The sequence below is a fragment of the Citrus clementina genome, unplaced genomic scaffold (assembly GCF_000493195.1).
Source record: "Citrus clementina cultivar Clemenules unplaced genomic scaffold, Citrus_clementina_v1.0 scaffold_5, whole genome shotgun sequence".
In the NCBI taxonomy this organism is placed as follows: Eukaryota; Viridiplantae; Streptophyta; class Magnoliopsida; order Sapindales; family Rutaceae; genus Citrus; species Citrus x clementina.
In genome coordinates, this window is record NW_006262201.1 from 42,599,477 (window position 1) to 42,614,362 (window position 14,886).

Genomic DNA, 14,886 nt, shown 5'->3' on the forward strand with positions numbered 1-14,886 from the left:
TAGACTAAGGCATATCAACAAGAAATTTTTTTCAGTTCCAGAAAATATTGTTTTCTAATCTTAAGCTAATCACAAACAATGAAGTCCTAATCATTTGTTCAATTCTCTTCACCAAAAACTATTGTCATACACGATGATTCTTACCAGTGTTGTTCAATGAACATGAAAATACATCATCAACTAGAAAACCGGGCCCAAAAAAAACACCCCTATATATATTTATATCACCGTAAATGCAAAATTAATATGGATCAGGAACATAAGAACTAAGAAGTGAAAAAGGCCGATTCAATGATTCTTAAAATTTGTTTTCGTCCACCATCCACAGATCCAACATGCAAATCCGTTGACTGTATGGCGTCAGCAATCAGCACTTCAGATGTTAACGTACGGCATGGTTGAATGAACTTGAAAAGACTTACAAAACCAGTAAACATGCTACAACTGTAAAATTTCTATTCTCTCTATCCTTTTCTTTTGCATTTTTTAGCAAAGATGCCTCAATTAAATATCTGTTCACACAAATTAACTAAACAGTTGAATTACACAAACCTTTGGCTCGAAAACTTTTCTTGCACCACCCATGTCTGGCATTGCATTCTGCTGCAACATAGACTAAGAAAGCTTCTGGTAGATTCCATTCTCAACCAAGTGCCCCAACACATGACTAATAGAAATGCAGATCGCTTTCAATATGATTAATAGCTCACTGTCAGAAATTCAATGTTGCAGCCATCATCTCCATTCCAATGGTCTTATATACATCACTCTGACGTTTCTGCAGGATTGTTGAAGTTTTGGTTAGAGCTGCAAATTTTGCTAATGGGGGACACAAGGATGTATGAAATTCACAAATGAATTGGTGTGGTAGACCCAAAAAGCTCTTTTAAGTGTTATTCTGTTTAATCAGATAGCATCTCCTCCAACTCAGGTTCCTCAGAGATGATTGAATCATAATCCAAAACTGTTCCATTATTCAGTTCCTTGTCTTGAAGTCCTCTTTGGTCTTCATCATCATCGGGATCAGACCATTCTGGATCATCCTCATCATTCTGATCATCGCTTACCATAACTTCCTTTCTGGTTAAACTATCCCCCTTTCCATATTTCCTAGGCACTGAATCTTTCTTTGTCCGGGCCTCAGAATCTTCACATATGCAGGTGGCTGGATTCTCGTGAAACTCACCCCTGCCTGGTCTTACCTCATTTGGCTCTCCCATGAAGCCTCGCTGGTAACTACGAACTTTTGAGGCAAATGTGTCCCATGTCGTGCTGGTCTGGTTCAAAAATAACCGATAGAGCTTTTTAGCATTTGGACGAATGGTTGGCTTGTGCCCAAAATATTTCCTGCAAACAAAAGAAAGAAATTCTAAAGTTAGCCACCAGTTACAAGTATGAAAACAGCTCAAGACAGAATAAAACATGTGTACCTTCTTCCAGCTAAAATTTTGGCCATATTACCATTGTTATTGGTAACAAATATGTCACTTTCATCACAAACAATAAAGTCCAATGCAGCCATCCGCGAAGAGAATGAAGAAAATGGTTCCAACTCCTTGGACGCGATAGTCTCTTTAGAATAGAAGTTCGGAAATAGTGCCTTTAAGGGTGCCAATGTCTCTTCTCCTCCATAAACTTCACCAGAAGCCACATAGATATGAACGTCACTGCCGTATCCTAGTGCTCTTAACATTAGACCAACTTCTAGTGGAGTGAGTGGACATTTTCCATGCCTTCTTTCCTTATCAGGATTGCTTATCTGAAAATCAGTTGAAACAAGGTCTCTTCATACTGGATGTCCAAAATTTGGCAGTAGAAAAATCTAACAGGACCAAAATGAAGCTTATATCGAAGTGAAAATAGAACACAAGTCAAATACAACAAAAATGACTTAATTTGTCTTCTCTCTAGCAGATGTCAGAGCAATTTCCTAGCATCAATTTATTTTCTTTTGCTATTGTTTTTTTTACCCTAGCTGCTCTGCGCCATTTGTTGCAGAAATTTTTATATGAAATCTGTATTTCTCTTTGTATATTCACACATTCTAGGCCAAAAATGAATTATAAAAAAAAAAAAAGTCAAATATGTCAAGAAAACAGGAATTTTTTACTAAATAAATGTCGGTAGATGATCATCCTAAATCAAGGTTTATATTTTATAGTCTTACATGTAAAGTTTTCCATCTCTTCCGTATTGCACCCAGTTCCTTTCTCTCCTTATCACCTCCACCGTAATAGCATCCAGAGAATGCAAGCATGTCAGGTTCAAACCTGTAACAAGAGAAAAACATGTACGTCAAAACTGTCTTGTGAATGTTAGGTTCACTGCTCAAAAAAAATTATAATACAACACAAGCAAGATTCTCAGAGTGTCTATGCCATAATCAATGAATCACAACCAAATGATGCTCCGCTCTTATCATCCATCAATTACAGGCTTCAAAGGCAATGTTACCACAGCTTTATTTTTAGGATCAGCAGGTCAGGCCGGGCCTGCGGTTCTAATGATTCCGTAGATACAGAAAGAGTCAGTCTCAAGTGTGCAGTACATCAGACCATTATATGTAGTACGCAATTTCTACATGCATGTATCAAATGTGTGTGCACAAACAGTAGTACAGTATCCATGGGTGTCTAAAACAGTAACCAGAAATATAGAGGACCGAAGATTAATCATTCTACCTCAGATGCAAAGCAATGTAATGCTTGCCTTTCATCCTCATTTGATGGACCAGTTTTTCACCCATTTTTTGGATAGAATCAGTAAAACTTAGAGCATGGTAGTTAACCCTGCATCTCAACTTCTGCAGATCTGTATCCAACTTGTTTGCAAGTCTGTAATCAAACTTGGATAGCTGAACAGCCTGCCGCACAATGAACACCAAAAATCTAAATTTGGTTGATTATACATAGGTCCAACAAGCAAGTGAATTCAATTAATATCTAAACTAATTACATATGCACAAAAGGGGGAAAGAAATAAAGAAAAGGTATAATGCTAATTAAGAAATGTGATTAATCACAAAGAATAATCATATTTCTTCCCATGCGTGGATAAGGAATCAATCAAGCGTTGCAGGTGGAACAAAAAAAAGTGAGCTATAACAGGCATAAACAAGAGGAATGGCATCCTATGAAATGAAAAAAGAATACTGAAAACTTGTAACATATAAAAGAAAACAGGAAAAGGTTTAGAGAACTGAAACTTACATGCCTTTTCAAAAGAACAGGTAATACACGATTCTGATAACATTTTTCATTGCATTTCCTTGGGACACGCATGTGATATGGTGTCAAAGATTTTCCTCCTTTCCTTGGGATCTGCTTTATGATTTTAACATCTTTTGACAAAACTGATATAAACCGATCAACATCAAAAATCTCTGAAAAGTCGCTGCACAAAAAAAAAAAAAAGAAGAAAGAAAAAGAGAAACAAATGTAATAAATTAGTCAAAATTAAGCATCACACTATCTTTTCAAACTTGGACAGACATAAGAAACTATAAATTCAAATTGCAATAGAGATGACATAGAAAATGAAACCAGGTATTAACTAACCTGGCATCCTTCCAGAAAGACTTTTGGTCCAGCTTTGGTATAACAAGAGTAGCATTCAAAATTCGGGCAGCGACAACAGCATCTATGATCTGCCAATGACGTGCTCAGTTATCTTGGAACCAATGATAAAGAATTTAAAAACTTTAAGGTAATCAAGAAGTAACATTGCAATAACAAAATCAACTGATAGTTGATGTGTTTGGTCCATTCATTATACAGCCCTATCATTAAGCTTGTTCATAAATTAATAGAACAAAGTTTCATGTTGACTAATGACAACTAATCAATGTGAAGTAGCTGTGGACCACAAAAAAGAAAAAATTGTGATTGTTTGTAATGTAAGAAGCTCAGAAAGTTACCCCAGTTCTTTGCTGATTCAAGCCTCCACTTGTAACAATCGCCAAGTACCTATTTGAATGTGTTACGTCTCCAGCTTCTGCAACAACGTCAATACGAGCTCAAATGAGAGCAATAGTAGCTAATTTGTAGGGGAAACAGCTTAATACAGAATGGTTTAGTTAGAGCAAAAACCTAATTGCAGTTAAATCAGATCATAAGCAACAAAAAGGCAACATTGAAATAAATACACACTTGCAAACTTGCTGCTGGCTATGCTGCATCCGTGATAAAATTGGGCGTTTCTTGAGCTCCAAATGTCACGATCTAATTTGCCACCATCTCTCTGTTTGTTCCTCAAACGCAAGCAATCGTATTTAATTAAAATAAGATCCGATAATTTTAACGAAGATTTTGAATATATATATATATATGAATCCCTAACCTGAACACGAAAAACGGGTACTCCAGTTGGACCATCGACGTTGTCGGTCTGCATACCAAATAGATAAAGACAAAATAAAAGTAAGCCGCAAATCCGTTAAAAAAAAGGGAAGTAAGGTAAATAGGGAGAAAGAGAGAGAAAGCATACTGAGGTGAAGCGGCGAGGGTGATGGAGATGATCTGTATCTGACGGAGACGGAGCCAGAAAGGAGAGGAGCGCGAATAGAATGAGAAGAGCGGAGAAAACGGAGGAGATGATCGGAACTACCACGCGCAGGCGGTGCTGGTGGTTGTGGTGTTGCCGCCGCCGCTGAAATGCCATTATTAAACCGCCGCTGCCGCCGCCGCCGCCGCCAGTGGCTTTGTTTGTTTGTTTGGAGAAAGAAAAAGAGGGGTTCTGATTTTGAGTTTTGAGTTACGAATCACTCATTGCCAGCCTGATCCCGAATAAGTGTTTGGAGTGTTTGTCAGAAGCTAAACAAGAAGAAACGACAATAATTCATTCCCATTCATTTTGCGCGGGCGCAGAAGGCTTTCGCGCACAACCAGTGTGACACCGACTCGCTGTTTAATGAACAATGAGAGTGTCACCGTGCCTTGTCTGTCTCGAGCTGCTTGCTTTTCCTTTTATTTACATCTTCTATTTTTTAAAATTTTATTATTTATTTAATTAATTCATTTTTCCAAATCAATTTGTGTTGTGCGCCTTAGCTAATTTGACCAACCATAACTTATCACCCCAACCCAAATCAGACGGAGATTTGCTTACATAAAAAGTCAAAACAAAATCAAAAGGAGCCGCATCGGTATTCGTGTTGCAGCATACGTGATAATTCTTGACAAATTGAGAGCTTTTATCTATTTTTATGAAAGTAACCGACTGTGAATTTGAATTTGTAATAGTGTTTATGAAGCAACATTCTTTTCTTCTTTGGTGTTATTTTTCATTTTGTCATAGATTCTAAATGGGTAGGTAGTATTGTTAAATAACTAGATTCATGGACGAAAGCTCTCCATTCTCCTTGATGTTTCTCTATTCTAGTATTAGCAGTAGTAATGAATGACAATTTTTTTTTTTTTTTGGTTTTTATTTTTGGACGGGCGGTCAATGAGTCACATGGGAGCAGGTGAGAAAGCCAACCCCCACTGATATATAATGGTAAAAAATGATTGCTCGCAGTTTTAGTACAGCGAGAGAGAGAGAGAGAGAGAGAAGCAGAGCATTTTGTGCAGTGACAAAACACAATTTGTCATTTGCACGGTTACTTTATTTGGTAGGCAAAAGGTTGGAGCTTCGGACACAATTTCTATTTTTCATGTCTTTCAGTTGGATTAGATTCGCGAGACGGACAATATTGAAGTTGAAGGATAACATTTTGTTTACTTTAGAACCCAGAATCCTAGATCACTGTTCGTAAAGAGCCCAAAATCCTAAACCTAGAGCTAGATGGGTTCCAAAAGCAAAAAAAAATTATAAAATTTTGACAGCTGTGGGATTTGAACCCACGCCCTTTCGGACCAGAGCCTAAATCTGGCGCCTTAGACCACTCGGCCAAACTGTCAAGATTGGAGCTATTGGACGATTTTTAATTAATATATAAATAAAATGATAAATGAACAAAACCATGACAAAAATTTTTATCTTTCAGTTAATTTTGATGATTATTTTTAAATGTAAAATCATCAATTTTTTTTTTTTTTAAATTTTACAAAAAGGCAATTTTTATAGTTTATAATAGTAAAAAATAATGTTGCCGACAGAAGGTTAAACGAGCAGGAATATGCACATTTCTTGTGTCTTACTTCAAGCAATAAAACTAATGTGATGGTCTTTACTCTTTAGTCTTTACCTAAGTTGAGGAAAGTATTGCCGCCATTCTTTTCTTGCAACTCACGACTAGATGCAAAATTGAGTATTTCATGTGATTTAATATGTCTTGTTTAAATCTTTTAGCAAATTGGAATCAAGCTAGTGCTATTAATAATAACCGGAGTTGGTACGTCAAATCAAGATATAATAGGCATCCATGATCTTGTTCATTATTTGTGTCAAAATCTTGAAAAATAATATTAATATAATCTCTTAACAAGTTAGGAGTAAGGATTAAAGTGTAAATTCTACGTATAAATTAACATTGCACAGCTAACTAAAAATATGATAGCATATATGATAGTTTGATAAAGTTCTACGTAGGTATAACTCTCTTAAATTCCAAAATTTAAAAGGATATCTGCATGAAAAAAAAAAAAAAGTCAGTGGAGAAAAGACTCATGTATACATGATTTTATTGGGGGTGTTCAAAATCTAATCCGATCCGCTCAACATGTTTGATCCGTAAAAATTTAATCTGTGGATTGGTGGATTGGATTTGATTGAAAATTTAAAAATCCGTAGTCAGTAAATTTGATATAGATTTACTTCTAGAAATCCACAAAAAAATTTATTTAATAAAAAATTAAACTTGTAAATACAACATTAGTACTTATTAATAAACAAATAAATTAAAATATAGTTACATAATACCATATTATATCTTATCTGATAATAATAAAAAAATAAAAATAATTAAATAAACAAATATATCTTTCTAAGTAATTAATTTTCATGTATTGATCTAAACAAATAAGATTTTTTGTTTTTAGTGTGCTATATTTTGAAAATTTGATTGTATTTTCTAACTTTATTTAAACAATTAATTTATTTAAATTTTATTTAATTTTAAATTTGATCAGCAGTTAAATTATTTTTATATTAATTTTTTTATTTAATTTGCTGATAGATATGACATAATTAAAAAATTTTAGCCTGCAAACCAATCCGTAAAATGATGGATTGAATATAAATTAGGTCAAATATGCATCCAATCCGCAGACATAAAAATTAAATTTAGATTAAATTTTACTAATTGCTGAGTTGAATTGGATTAAAAATTTATAATCCATAAAAATTTAGATAAAATATAAAATGATATATAATCCGCGAACACTCTAATTTTTATTAGAGAGCTGCCAAGATACAGCCGTTCGATGGTGGCCGACCGCGTTGACTGTTGGTAGCATAAACAATATCAACGGTCAGATACGAGAGCTATAAACATAATCCTAAGAATGAGAATCAATTTCAGCCATCCGATTCGCAATCGATCTTCACGGTTTGAATGATCTACGAACCACGCCTCTGTTCAGAGATGAAAGCTTCACATTTCAGATTTCACAAACGGAACAAACCCTCATCTCTGCCTGTGACCTCTGGGAAACCCCGCAACACATCTTAATGGCGTCAGTCACAGTGTAAAGTAAAAATAAAAAAGGAAAAAGTGAATTGATTGAAAAGGGAGAAAAAAAAAGTTTCTGAAGCAGCTGCCCGGATGAATTCGTTGACAGCGAAGCCTTGCTTTATTTATCAACCACCATCTTCATCAGTTACTGTTGTTTCTTGTAGGCCGAAATTGTTTAGTTCAGTGAGATGCCCAATAAAGACGAAGAAGAACAATAACGGAAGATTGGCTTTGAGGATTCAAGCTTACGATTCTTCCAAGAACGAGTCCAATAATAACGGCTCCAATGATTCCAAGCCTCCCAACGGCGCTCTGGTATTTCTTTATTTCACATTACTCCTTCATTTACTTTGATGATTTTCTTTCACCATCCTGTTATCTCTCAGGCGTGGATATTTAAGTATAACTAAAACTGGGTTTGTATTCAACACTTTGGCTTCTGTGCTTGCAAACGTGCGCGAGCTATTTGTGATTCACCAGACAGTTGTAAAATATTTTTTGTATTTCAGTATTTGCTTCAGTTATTTATTGCTTTGCTGGATTCAAATTGTGTGTGTCTGTGATGCGTTGCTTTGTTAATTGGCAGCCCAAGGGCAGAAGGGATATTCTACTGGAGTATGTCAAAAATGTGCAACCAGAATTTATGGAGTTGTTCGTGAAAAGGGCTCCTGAACAGGTTTGTTTCCTCATCTCTTTTCTTTTCGAGTCTTGTGGTACATATTTAATATGGGAAAGAATGAAATTCTAATTTTTCGTGCTTTCTCTTTGGTGTTATGTATAGGTAGTTGACGCAATGCGTCAAACTGTGACAAATATGATTGGAACGCTACCCCCGCAATTTTTTGCCGTAACAGTGACCACTGTAAGTTACTTCAGATATTACAATATCATACACTTGTTGACTAAGGCTTGGTCAATATATAATAATGTTTTGTGGTATCTCAAGATAATGGAAATTCAGATATTTACCAATATTTCCCATTCTTTGTTTTAGGTTGCTGAAAATCTTGCACAGCTTATGTACAGCGTTATGATGACTGGATATATGTTCAAGAATGCACAATACCGTTTGGAATTACAACAAAGTTTGGAGCAGGTCGCTCTTCCTGAGGTCCTAGACAAAAAGGTCTTCTTGCTTTTACTTCATCTTCTTCTTCTTTCATTTGTCATTGTAACTCTTCTAGCATATTTGCACAAGTGTTAAATGGGTTATGCATTTAACTTTCTGTGGTGCTGTTTATATAATCCAGTCACTTGACTGTTACAGGATACGCCAGATTATGCACCTGGTACACAAAAGAATGTGTCTGGTGAAGTTTTTAGGTGGAATAATGTTTCTGGCCCTGAGAAAATAGATGCTAAAAAGTACATTGAGTTCCTAGAAGCAGAGATCGAGGAACTGAATCGTCAACTTGGTAGAAAAGCCACCAATGGTCAAAATGAATTGTTGGAATATCTCAAGACACTTGAGCCCCAAAATCTGAAGGTAAGGAGTGTCGCATCCCTTTTCATTATCTCTGTTGTCTTCTTGGCATATGTTGGACAGGTGGATGTTTTCCTGCTAATTGGTATTCTTCCGGCTGGATCATGTATATTCCAATATGACTAGGATGTTTATATGTACAAAATATGGTCTTTACATAAATTGCCAGTTACTGCTTTGGGTAAGAATTTAGTCTGCATGATCTTCTTTAAATGACGCATGTGCTGTGTTGTAGGAATTGACAAGCAGCGCAGGAGAAGATGTTGTGCTTGCGATGAACACATTCATTAAGCGTCTTTTGGCTGTTTCAGACCCTGGCCAAATGAAGGTTTGAGTTTTTTTATATTTGAAATGAATTAACAGTTGCAATTAATAATTTAGCTGATGATCTGAACTTTCACCGACCAATTTGAAGAAAAAGTTTAGTCTGTTTTGGTTAGCTGGCTTTAAGCATTGAGTTTTTGTACCCATGCTTGGTGGTGCTAATTTGCATAAAAGATGTTCAACATGCATTCTTCTGATGAGTGTTTTTGGATTATAAGATCCTACTGTCATTTCTAAGTTTGAGCTGGTGTAATTACAGACAAGTGTGACCGAGACAAGTGCGCCAGAACTTGCGAAGCTGCTTTATTGGCTGATGGTTGTTGGATACAGCATTCGAAACATCGAAGTTCGTTTTGATATGGAAAGAGTTCTCGGCACTCCTCCAAAGCTTGCGGAGTTACCTCCAGGAGAAAACATCTAAACATGTACTATGAAACTGCAGATGATAGGATTTTATGGCACAGTTAGAGGTCACCAATCTGAATGCTGTACTTTCTGTGCTACAGAGGCGCTGTAAATTTATTTTACAAAGAAGCTCTATTGCTCGAGGTAGGGACATTATTTTTTTACGTGACGCAGATGGTTGGCGTATCAGGGATAGTGATTAAACATGAGCTTGGCAACAAATATTCTTATTTTCTTAATGAACCGAGTTAATCTTTTTTAAGTCGTATTGACTTCTTCGGATATATTTAATCTTCTTACCATTCTTTCCGGGCTTTTTGATGATGGACTCTTCTTACTGCATGGGCTTTGATCGATCATGTGACCAGTTAGAATAATGCCTGTTCCAACTTCTGAGCACAAGCCAATTTTAACCGCAACGTTACGTGGAAGATCCACCCCGCCATTTTCGTAATATTATTAAACTATTATACGGAAATTTTGTTTCGTTTGGCTGGCATCTGCTGCCAAGATGATGAGCCAGCAGTCAGCAGAGTTGTATGGCTTAGAATGCCAACTGAGGGAGGGAAGCCGGAAGCATGCAATAACAGAACTTAATGGAAAAATGAATTTGTGAATAGCATACAAGGTGATCGGGGGTTACTTTATTATCTTGAAGCAGTGAAATATGAATGTGAAACTTACACCATTTGCAGCGGATAAGATTTATATTTTCTAGTTTGAACGTAAATTTTATTTTAAATATCTTGATTCTGGATGATGGGGGAAGCCAAATTGGGCAGGCATTTGATTTTGATTTTCCATGTGAAAGAAATCCCCTTGAACTTGCTGTACACTAAGGAGGCAACTTGGGGAACAGATGGGGGGGGGGGGGGGAGATGGTGGATTCTTGAGGGTGGACGTGCATATTCAATATTGAATTCCACAAGCCAATTAAGCTTTTGTTTCTCAGACAACCTCAGATAGATACAATACAACAAAGGCCGCCAATACTTGTCCTTTTCCTTCGTTCCATTGGAATATTAAAGAAACAAACTCTTCAGTGTTGAAATTGCTCCTTCCTTTGGTTATCAATTAGTGTTATTTAAATTGTTTCATAGTCGGAACTGGAATAAGATAAGAATAAGCTTTGGATTTGAAGTGGCGCGCTATTTTTAATGCTCTATTACTGTTGCAGGGCCCGCTAAGCTTGTCTTCTCTTGTCTGCGGCCCAACTTCGATCTTATTCGCAAGGTTGATCCACAAATAGAGTCAAAGAAGTGAAATAGTTGCACAAGTTAAGTTTATCAAATTAATTATTATGTTTAATATATAGCAAATTGATTATCCCGATGAGTTTTGACGTGGCGTTTTTGTTCGCTGTATATATTCCTTTCATATTTGGGTCACGAGAAAGAAATTCCCTCCCACTCCCCCACCAAACAAAAGTGCCAATTTATAGCATCAAGAGTCTGAAAAATAATGTGTGCGCGCGCGCGTGTGTATATATATATATATATATATATTAAATTATTAATGCGTCTAGGCACTGCTATGAGCGCTATATATATGTGTGCGTAAGTCGCCTACCATATATAATATAGAACATTTCGAATTGAAGATTTGGAAATCATCAATGAAAATGGAGGTTGAAATACTTTCGAAAGAGTGCATCAAACCATCTTCTCCAACTGCCCATCATCTGGAAACCCACAAGCTGTCTCTCTTGGATCTTTATCTTCCTCCCGCTTATATTCCTTTGGTCCTCTACTATCCCATGAACCAACAGCACTCATCGGCCAATATTATTGATGATCATATTATCTCCACAAGATTGCAACTGCTAAAGCAGGCTTTATCAGAAACCCTAGCTCTCTTTTACCCGCTTGCTGGAAAGATAAAAGACCTCCATTCCATTGACTGCAACGATGAGGGGATTTATTTTATAGAGGCCAGAGCTAAAAGTCCTCTCGATGAATTTCTTAACCTTCCAAGTATCTCTTTGATAAAAGAATTTCTTCCAGATCCAGATGATGCCAAATGGAGGAGTATACCAACCCCAGGAGATTATGTAGCTAGTGTGCAAGTAACTACATTTTCCTGTGGTGGTATGACAATTGGTGCGTATGTTTCACACATGATCGGTGATGGAACAGCATTTAGCTTGTTTCTCAAGAGTTGGGCAGCTGCCACAGCTCGTAAGAGCTATAATGAAGAATCAGAAGCAGCACTACTACTGTCCCCTAAATTTGATGCTTCACTTTCATTTCCTCAAAATGATGCGTATCCAAGACAGGCTTGCTCCACCTCCATTCGCAGTAATCTACCTATCAAATTTGGTAGATGCGTTTGTAGGAGATTTTTGTTCGATGCCTCAGCAATAGCCAACCTCAAGGCCAAGGCAAAAGGCTCGACCGTGCAAAATCCAACACGCGTCGAGGCTGTAACAACACTACTCGGCAAATGCATCATGGCTGCCTCAAAAACGCAAGCAAGGTCATCATCATCTGATCGTGATTCTGACAAACCGTTTGCACTGATACATGCTGTAAATTTGCGGGGAAGAGCCACGCCGCCATTCTCAGAAAATTACATGGGGAACTTTATTTGGATGGCATCGGCATTATGCAAAACTGAGGAGGAACCAGAGTTGCAAGGCTTGGTGTGTCAACTGAGGGAAGCAATAGCGAAACTTAATGGAGATTTTGTGAATAGTTTACAAGGTGATGAAGGGTTGCTTAATTTTCTCGAGGCTTTAAAGTATGAAAGGGAAACTTATACTCGCGCAGCCGACAGAATTGCATACAGCAGTTGGTGCAATTTTGGTTTTTATGAGATTGATTTTGGATGGGGGAAGCCTATTTGGGCCAGCGTTACTGGTCCACCTGAATCACCGGCCACTGCGATTCTGAACGCAATCCTTCTCATGGATACAAATATGGGGAACGGGATTGAAGCATGGGTGTATTTGCACGAGGATACCATGGCTATTTTACAAGTTGATCAACAACTTCTTCAATACGCTACCGTGGATCCAAGTCCCATTAAAACAAAAATATGAATTATGCTTTCTCGTATCTTTCTTTTATCCAAAGCCACGTCATTTCAGTTGTAATTTTTGTCACCTTTTTATTAGAAAAGTCGTGTTTTAGGGATAGTATTTTCATACGTTCAAATAAGCCGTTCCGTTATTAATTACTGTTTTTTTATATTGCTTGTTTATGTTCCTGGCCGGAATTTGGATTAGCTTTGGATTTGAAGTGACTCATAATTTAATTCAATGCTTTATCGCAAGGCTGGCCTGGCTGGCTGGCTATATTTCCCCTTCAGCTGTTTTACTCGTCTTGTTGTGTAGCAGTGTTTGGCCAGATTTCATCAGGAAAGCTCGAGAATGTAAGCAGATCATCATCACTTGAAACATGTTATCTATAGATTTGATGCATTACTTTCTACCTTTATCAGCTTAATTTCATATTAGCAAACAACCAAAGAAGCAATCAACGACTATGCTTGCGATGTTCCGTTTTCATCAGTAGCGGCAAGCTAACAGCTGTAAGACGTACACGGTTACAAATGAACGTCTAGTATATTCGCCTCACTTTGTCGATCGAGGTTTTGTTTTGCTTCATTTTTCATTTTCAATATTGATGTTATAGGAAAAGATGAGAAAAATAATTACACCCTTAATTATAGACAATGGAGAATATGTTACACCAAGTAATACTTTATCTATTCAATTGAGATAACTCAATTCGTACCTTAACTAACGTGGTATTTTTTATTTATTGTCATGTCTATGTTATTAATTCATCTAATAAAACTACAAATTATCTCATATTTATTTTCTCAACTGTACGTGATGAATTAAATGATCTATTAGAAAATGGCTTGTACCAAAATAAATTTTCTATTACACGCAGTTTCTAATTTTTAATTAATAACATGTCTCAAGTTATGAATTACACATTTTTTGTAAGTCTTAAAAATTTGAAACATATATATGATAAAAAAAAAACAGGAGATATATAAATAATATAAACTCTGGTGAGATTGCAGAGAGCTTATTACTATATAGGTTCATCTTCAAAAGTCTGGGAAAATTTTGAAACTTACTAATTATTAAGTGAAAAACCAAGAATTATAAGCACTTTTCCGCTCTCATTCTCACCGTCCTCTTTTATTGCTTTCATAGTGTAGACACAGAATTTCTGGTCAACTAGGGAAATAAATAAGTGGGGTGATGTAATAAACAATACATAACGAGTTTGCATAGTTTAGCATTTAACCATCTCTTATGACTTTGGATTGTACGAATTGAGTAAAAAAACCATCGGAATCCAATTTGAACCTACCGAGCTAATTTAAAATAAATAAGATTGGATTCAAATTGAATGAATTTGAGTTTTGATTGATTCGAATTGAGTTCAGATTTGCGGCCATTTTGGCAATTTTCACATAAAATTTATGAAACCCATTACTAATTTTTTATTTAATTATTTATATTTATTTTTTATTTTTCCAGTAAGTAGTGCAGTTTGATCAGATCTGATGCCTAACCCTAACGACCACGAAAAAAAGAAAGAATAATTTCATTATTGTATTATCATTACAATTGAATTTTTGTTTAGCTATTTCTCTATTTATAATACAATTTAGACAACTCAAATTCTCAATAACTCATCCTTTTTTATGATCTTTTATCACTTAATTAAAGTATCATATGGAGTCAACATTTATCTTCTGACACTTCTCTTTTTTTCAAACTTAAATTGAACTTCTAGAGCCTCTAGATTCTTTTTATTTTAATGACTGTGAATAAAACTTTTCTAGGCCTGAACAAGGCTTCAAGCAATTGGACTCCAGCTGTTGGATTCACCAACTAGGTTATTTCAATTAAAATTATCTCCTATAATCATGCTCTCCTATTGCCGTCTTGATTTTGTAAAATGCTAAGAAATAACAAGAATAATGCTCAAATCAAGAATTTATTCTAAGAAATAATCAAGACCTACTTGTAAAAACTATAAAAAAAAATATTTATTTATATTTATTATGATTTATCCTAATTTGACTAGGCAAT

At 35.9% G+C, this 14,886-nt stretch overlaps 3 protein-coding genes and 1 non-coding gene across 5 annotated transcripts; 2 read left to right on the forward strand and 2 right to left on the reverse strand.

Annotated features, from left to right (window-relative positions):
• Positions 1–374: 374 nt before the first annotated feature.
• LOC18042820 (O-fucosyltransferase 16) lies at positions 375–5,180 on the reverse strand. 2 transcript variants are annotated; one of them, XM_006435274.2, is made up of 10 exons: positions 4,486–5,180; positions 4,339–4,386; positions 4,149–4,239; positions 3,917–3,993; positions 3,558–3,646; positions 3,210–3,393; positions 2,682–2,863; positions 2,168–2,270; positions 1,431–1,759; positions 375–1,347 (listed from the first exon to the last, which is right to left on the reverse strand). In XM_006435274.2, exons 1-10 carry the CDS (start codon positions 4,657–4,659, stop codon positions 903–905), a joined length of 1,722 nt encoding a protein of 573 aa, XP_006435337.1. In that variant the 5' UTR covers positions 4,660–5,180; the 3' UTR covers positions 375–902. The 2 variants fall into 2 exon arrangements, with proteins under 2 accessions (XP_006435337.1, XP_006435336.1); XM_006435273.2 differs by lacking the exon at positions 2,682–2,863 and having other exon boundaries at positions 3,214–3,393; positions 4,486–5,178.
• Positions 5,181–5,819: 639 nt separating this feature from the next.
• On the reverse strand, positions 5,820–5,899 carry TRNAL-UAG. Its single transcript has one exon. It is a non-coding gene; the product is annotated as a tRNA-Leu (tRNA).
• Positions 5,900–7,460: 1,561 nt separating this feature from the next.
• On the forward strand, positions 7,461–10,131 carry LOC18041436. The gene is made up of 7 exons (XM_006435275.2): positions 7,461–7,930; positions 8,202–8,291; positions 8,397–8,477; positions 8,610–8,741; positions 8,883–9,101; positions 9,334–9,426; positions 9,682–10,131. Exons 1-7 carry the CDS (start codon positions 7,706–7,708, stop codon positions 9,841–9,843), a joined length of 1,002 nt encoding a protein of 333 aa, XP_006435338.1. The 5' UTR covers positions 7,461–7,705; the 3' UTR covers positions 9,844–10,131.
• A 1,298-nt stretch (positions 10,132–11,429) lies between these two features.
• Positions 11,430–12,867, forward strand: LOC18042253 (vinorine synthase). Its single transcript, XM_006435276.2, has one exon. The coding sequence runs from the start codon at positions 11,443–11,445 to the stop codon at positions 12,865–12,867; it is 1,425 nt and encodes a 474-aa protein (XP_006435339.2). The 5' UTR covers positions 11,430–11,442.
• The last annotated feature ends 2,019 nt before the right edge of the window (positions 12,868–14,886 follow it).

Excerpts from the sequence above, each read along its gene's own strand:
- LOC18041436 (XM_006435275.2), top strand. The coding sequence starts at position 7,706 with ATGAATTCGTTGACAGCGAAGCCTTGCTTTATTTATCAACCACCATCT. Across the intron at positions 8,292-8,396 it reads TGAAAAGGGCTCCTGAACAG|GTAGTTGACGCAATGCGTCA; the intron begins GTTTGTTTCCTC and ends TGTTATGTATAG. Across the intron at positions 9,427-9,681 it reads CAGACCCTGGCCAAATGAAG|ACAAGTGTGACCGAGACAAG; the intron begins GTTTGAGTTTTT and ends GTGTAATTACAG.
- LOC18042820 (XM_006435274.2), bottom strand. The coding sequence starts at position 4,659 with ATGGCATTTCAGCGGCGGCGGCAACACCACAACCACCAGCACCGCCTG. Across the intron at positions 3,994-4,148 it reads AGCCAGCAGCAAGTTTGCAA|AAGCTGGAGACGTAACACAT; the intron begins GTGTGTATTTAT and ends ACGTTGTTGCAG. Across the intron at positions 2,271-2,681 it reads TACATTGCTTTGCATCTGAG|GTTTGAACCTGACATGCTTG; the intron begins GTAGAATGATTA and ends CTCTTGTTACAG.
- LOC18042253 (XM_006435276.2), top strand. The coding sequence starts at position 11,443 with ATGAAAATGGAGGTTGAAATACTTTCGAAAGAGTGCATCAAACCATCT.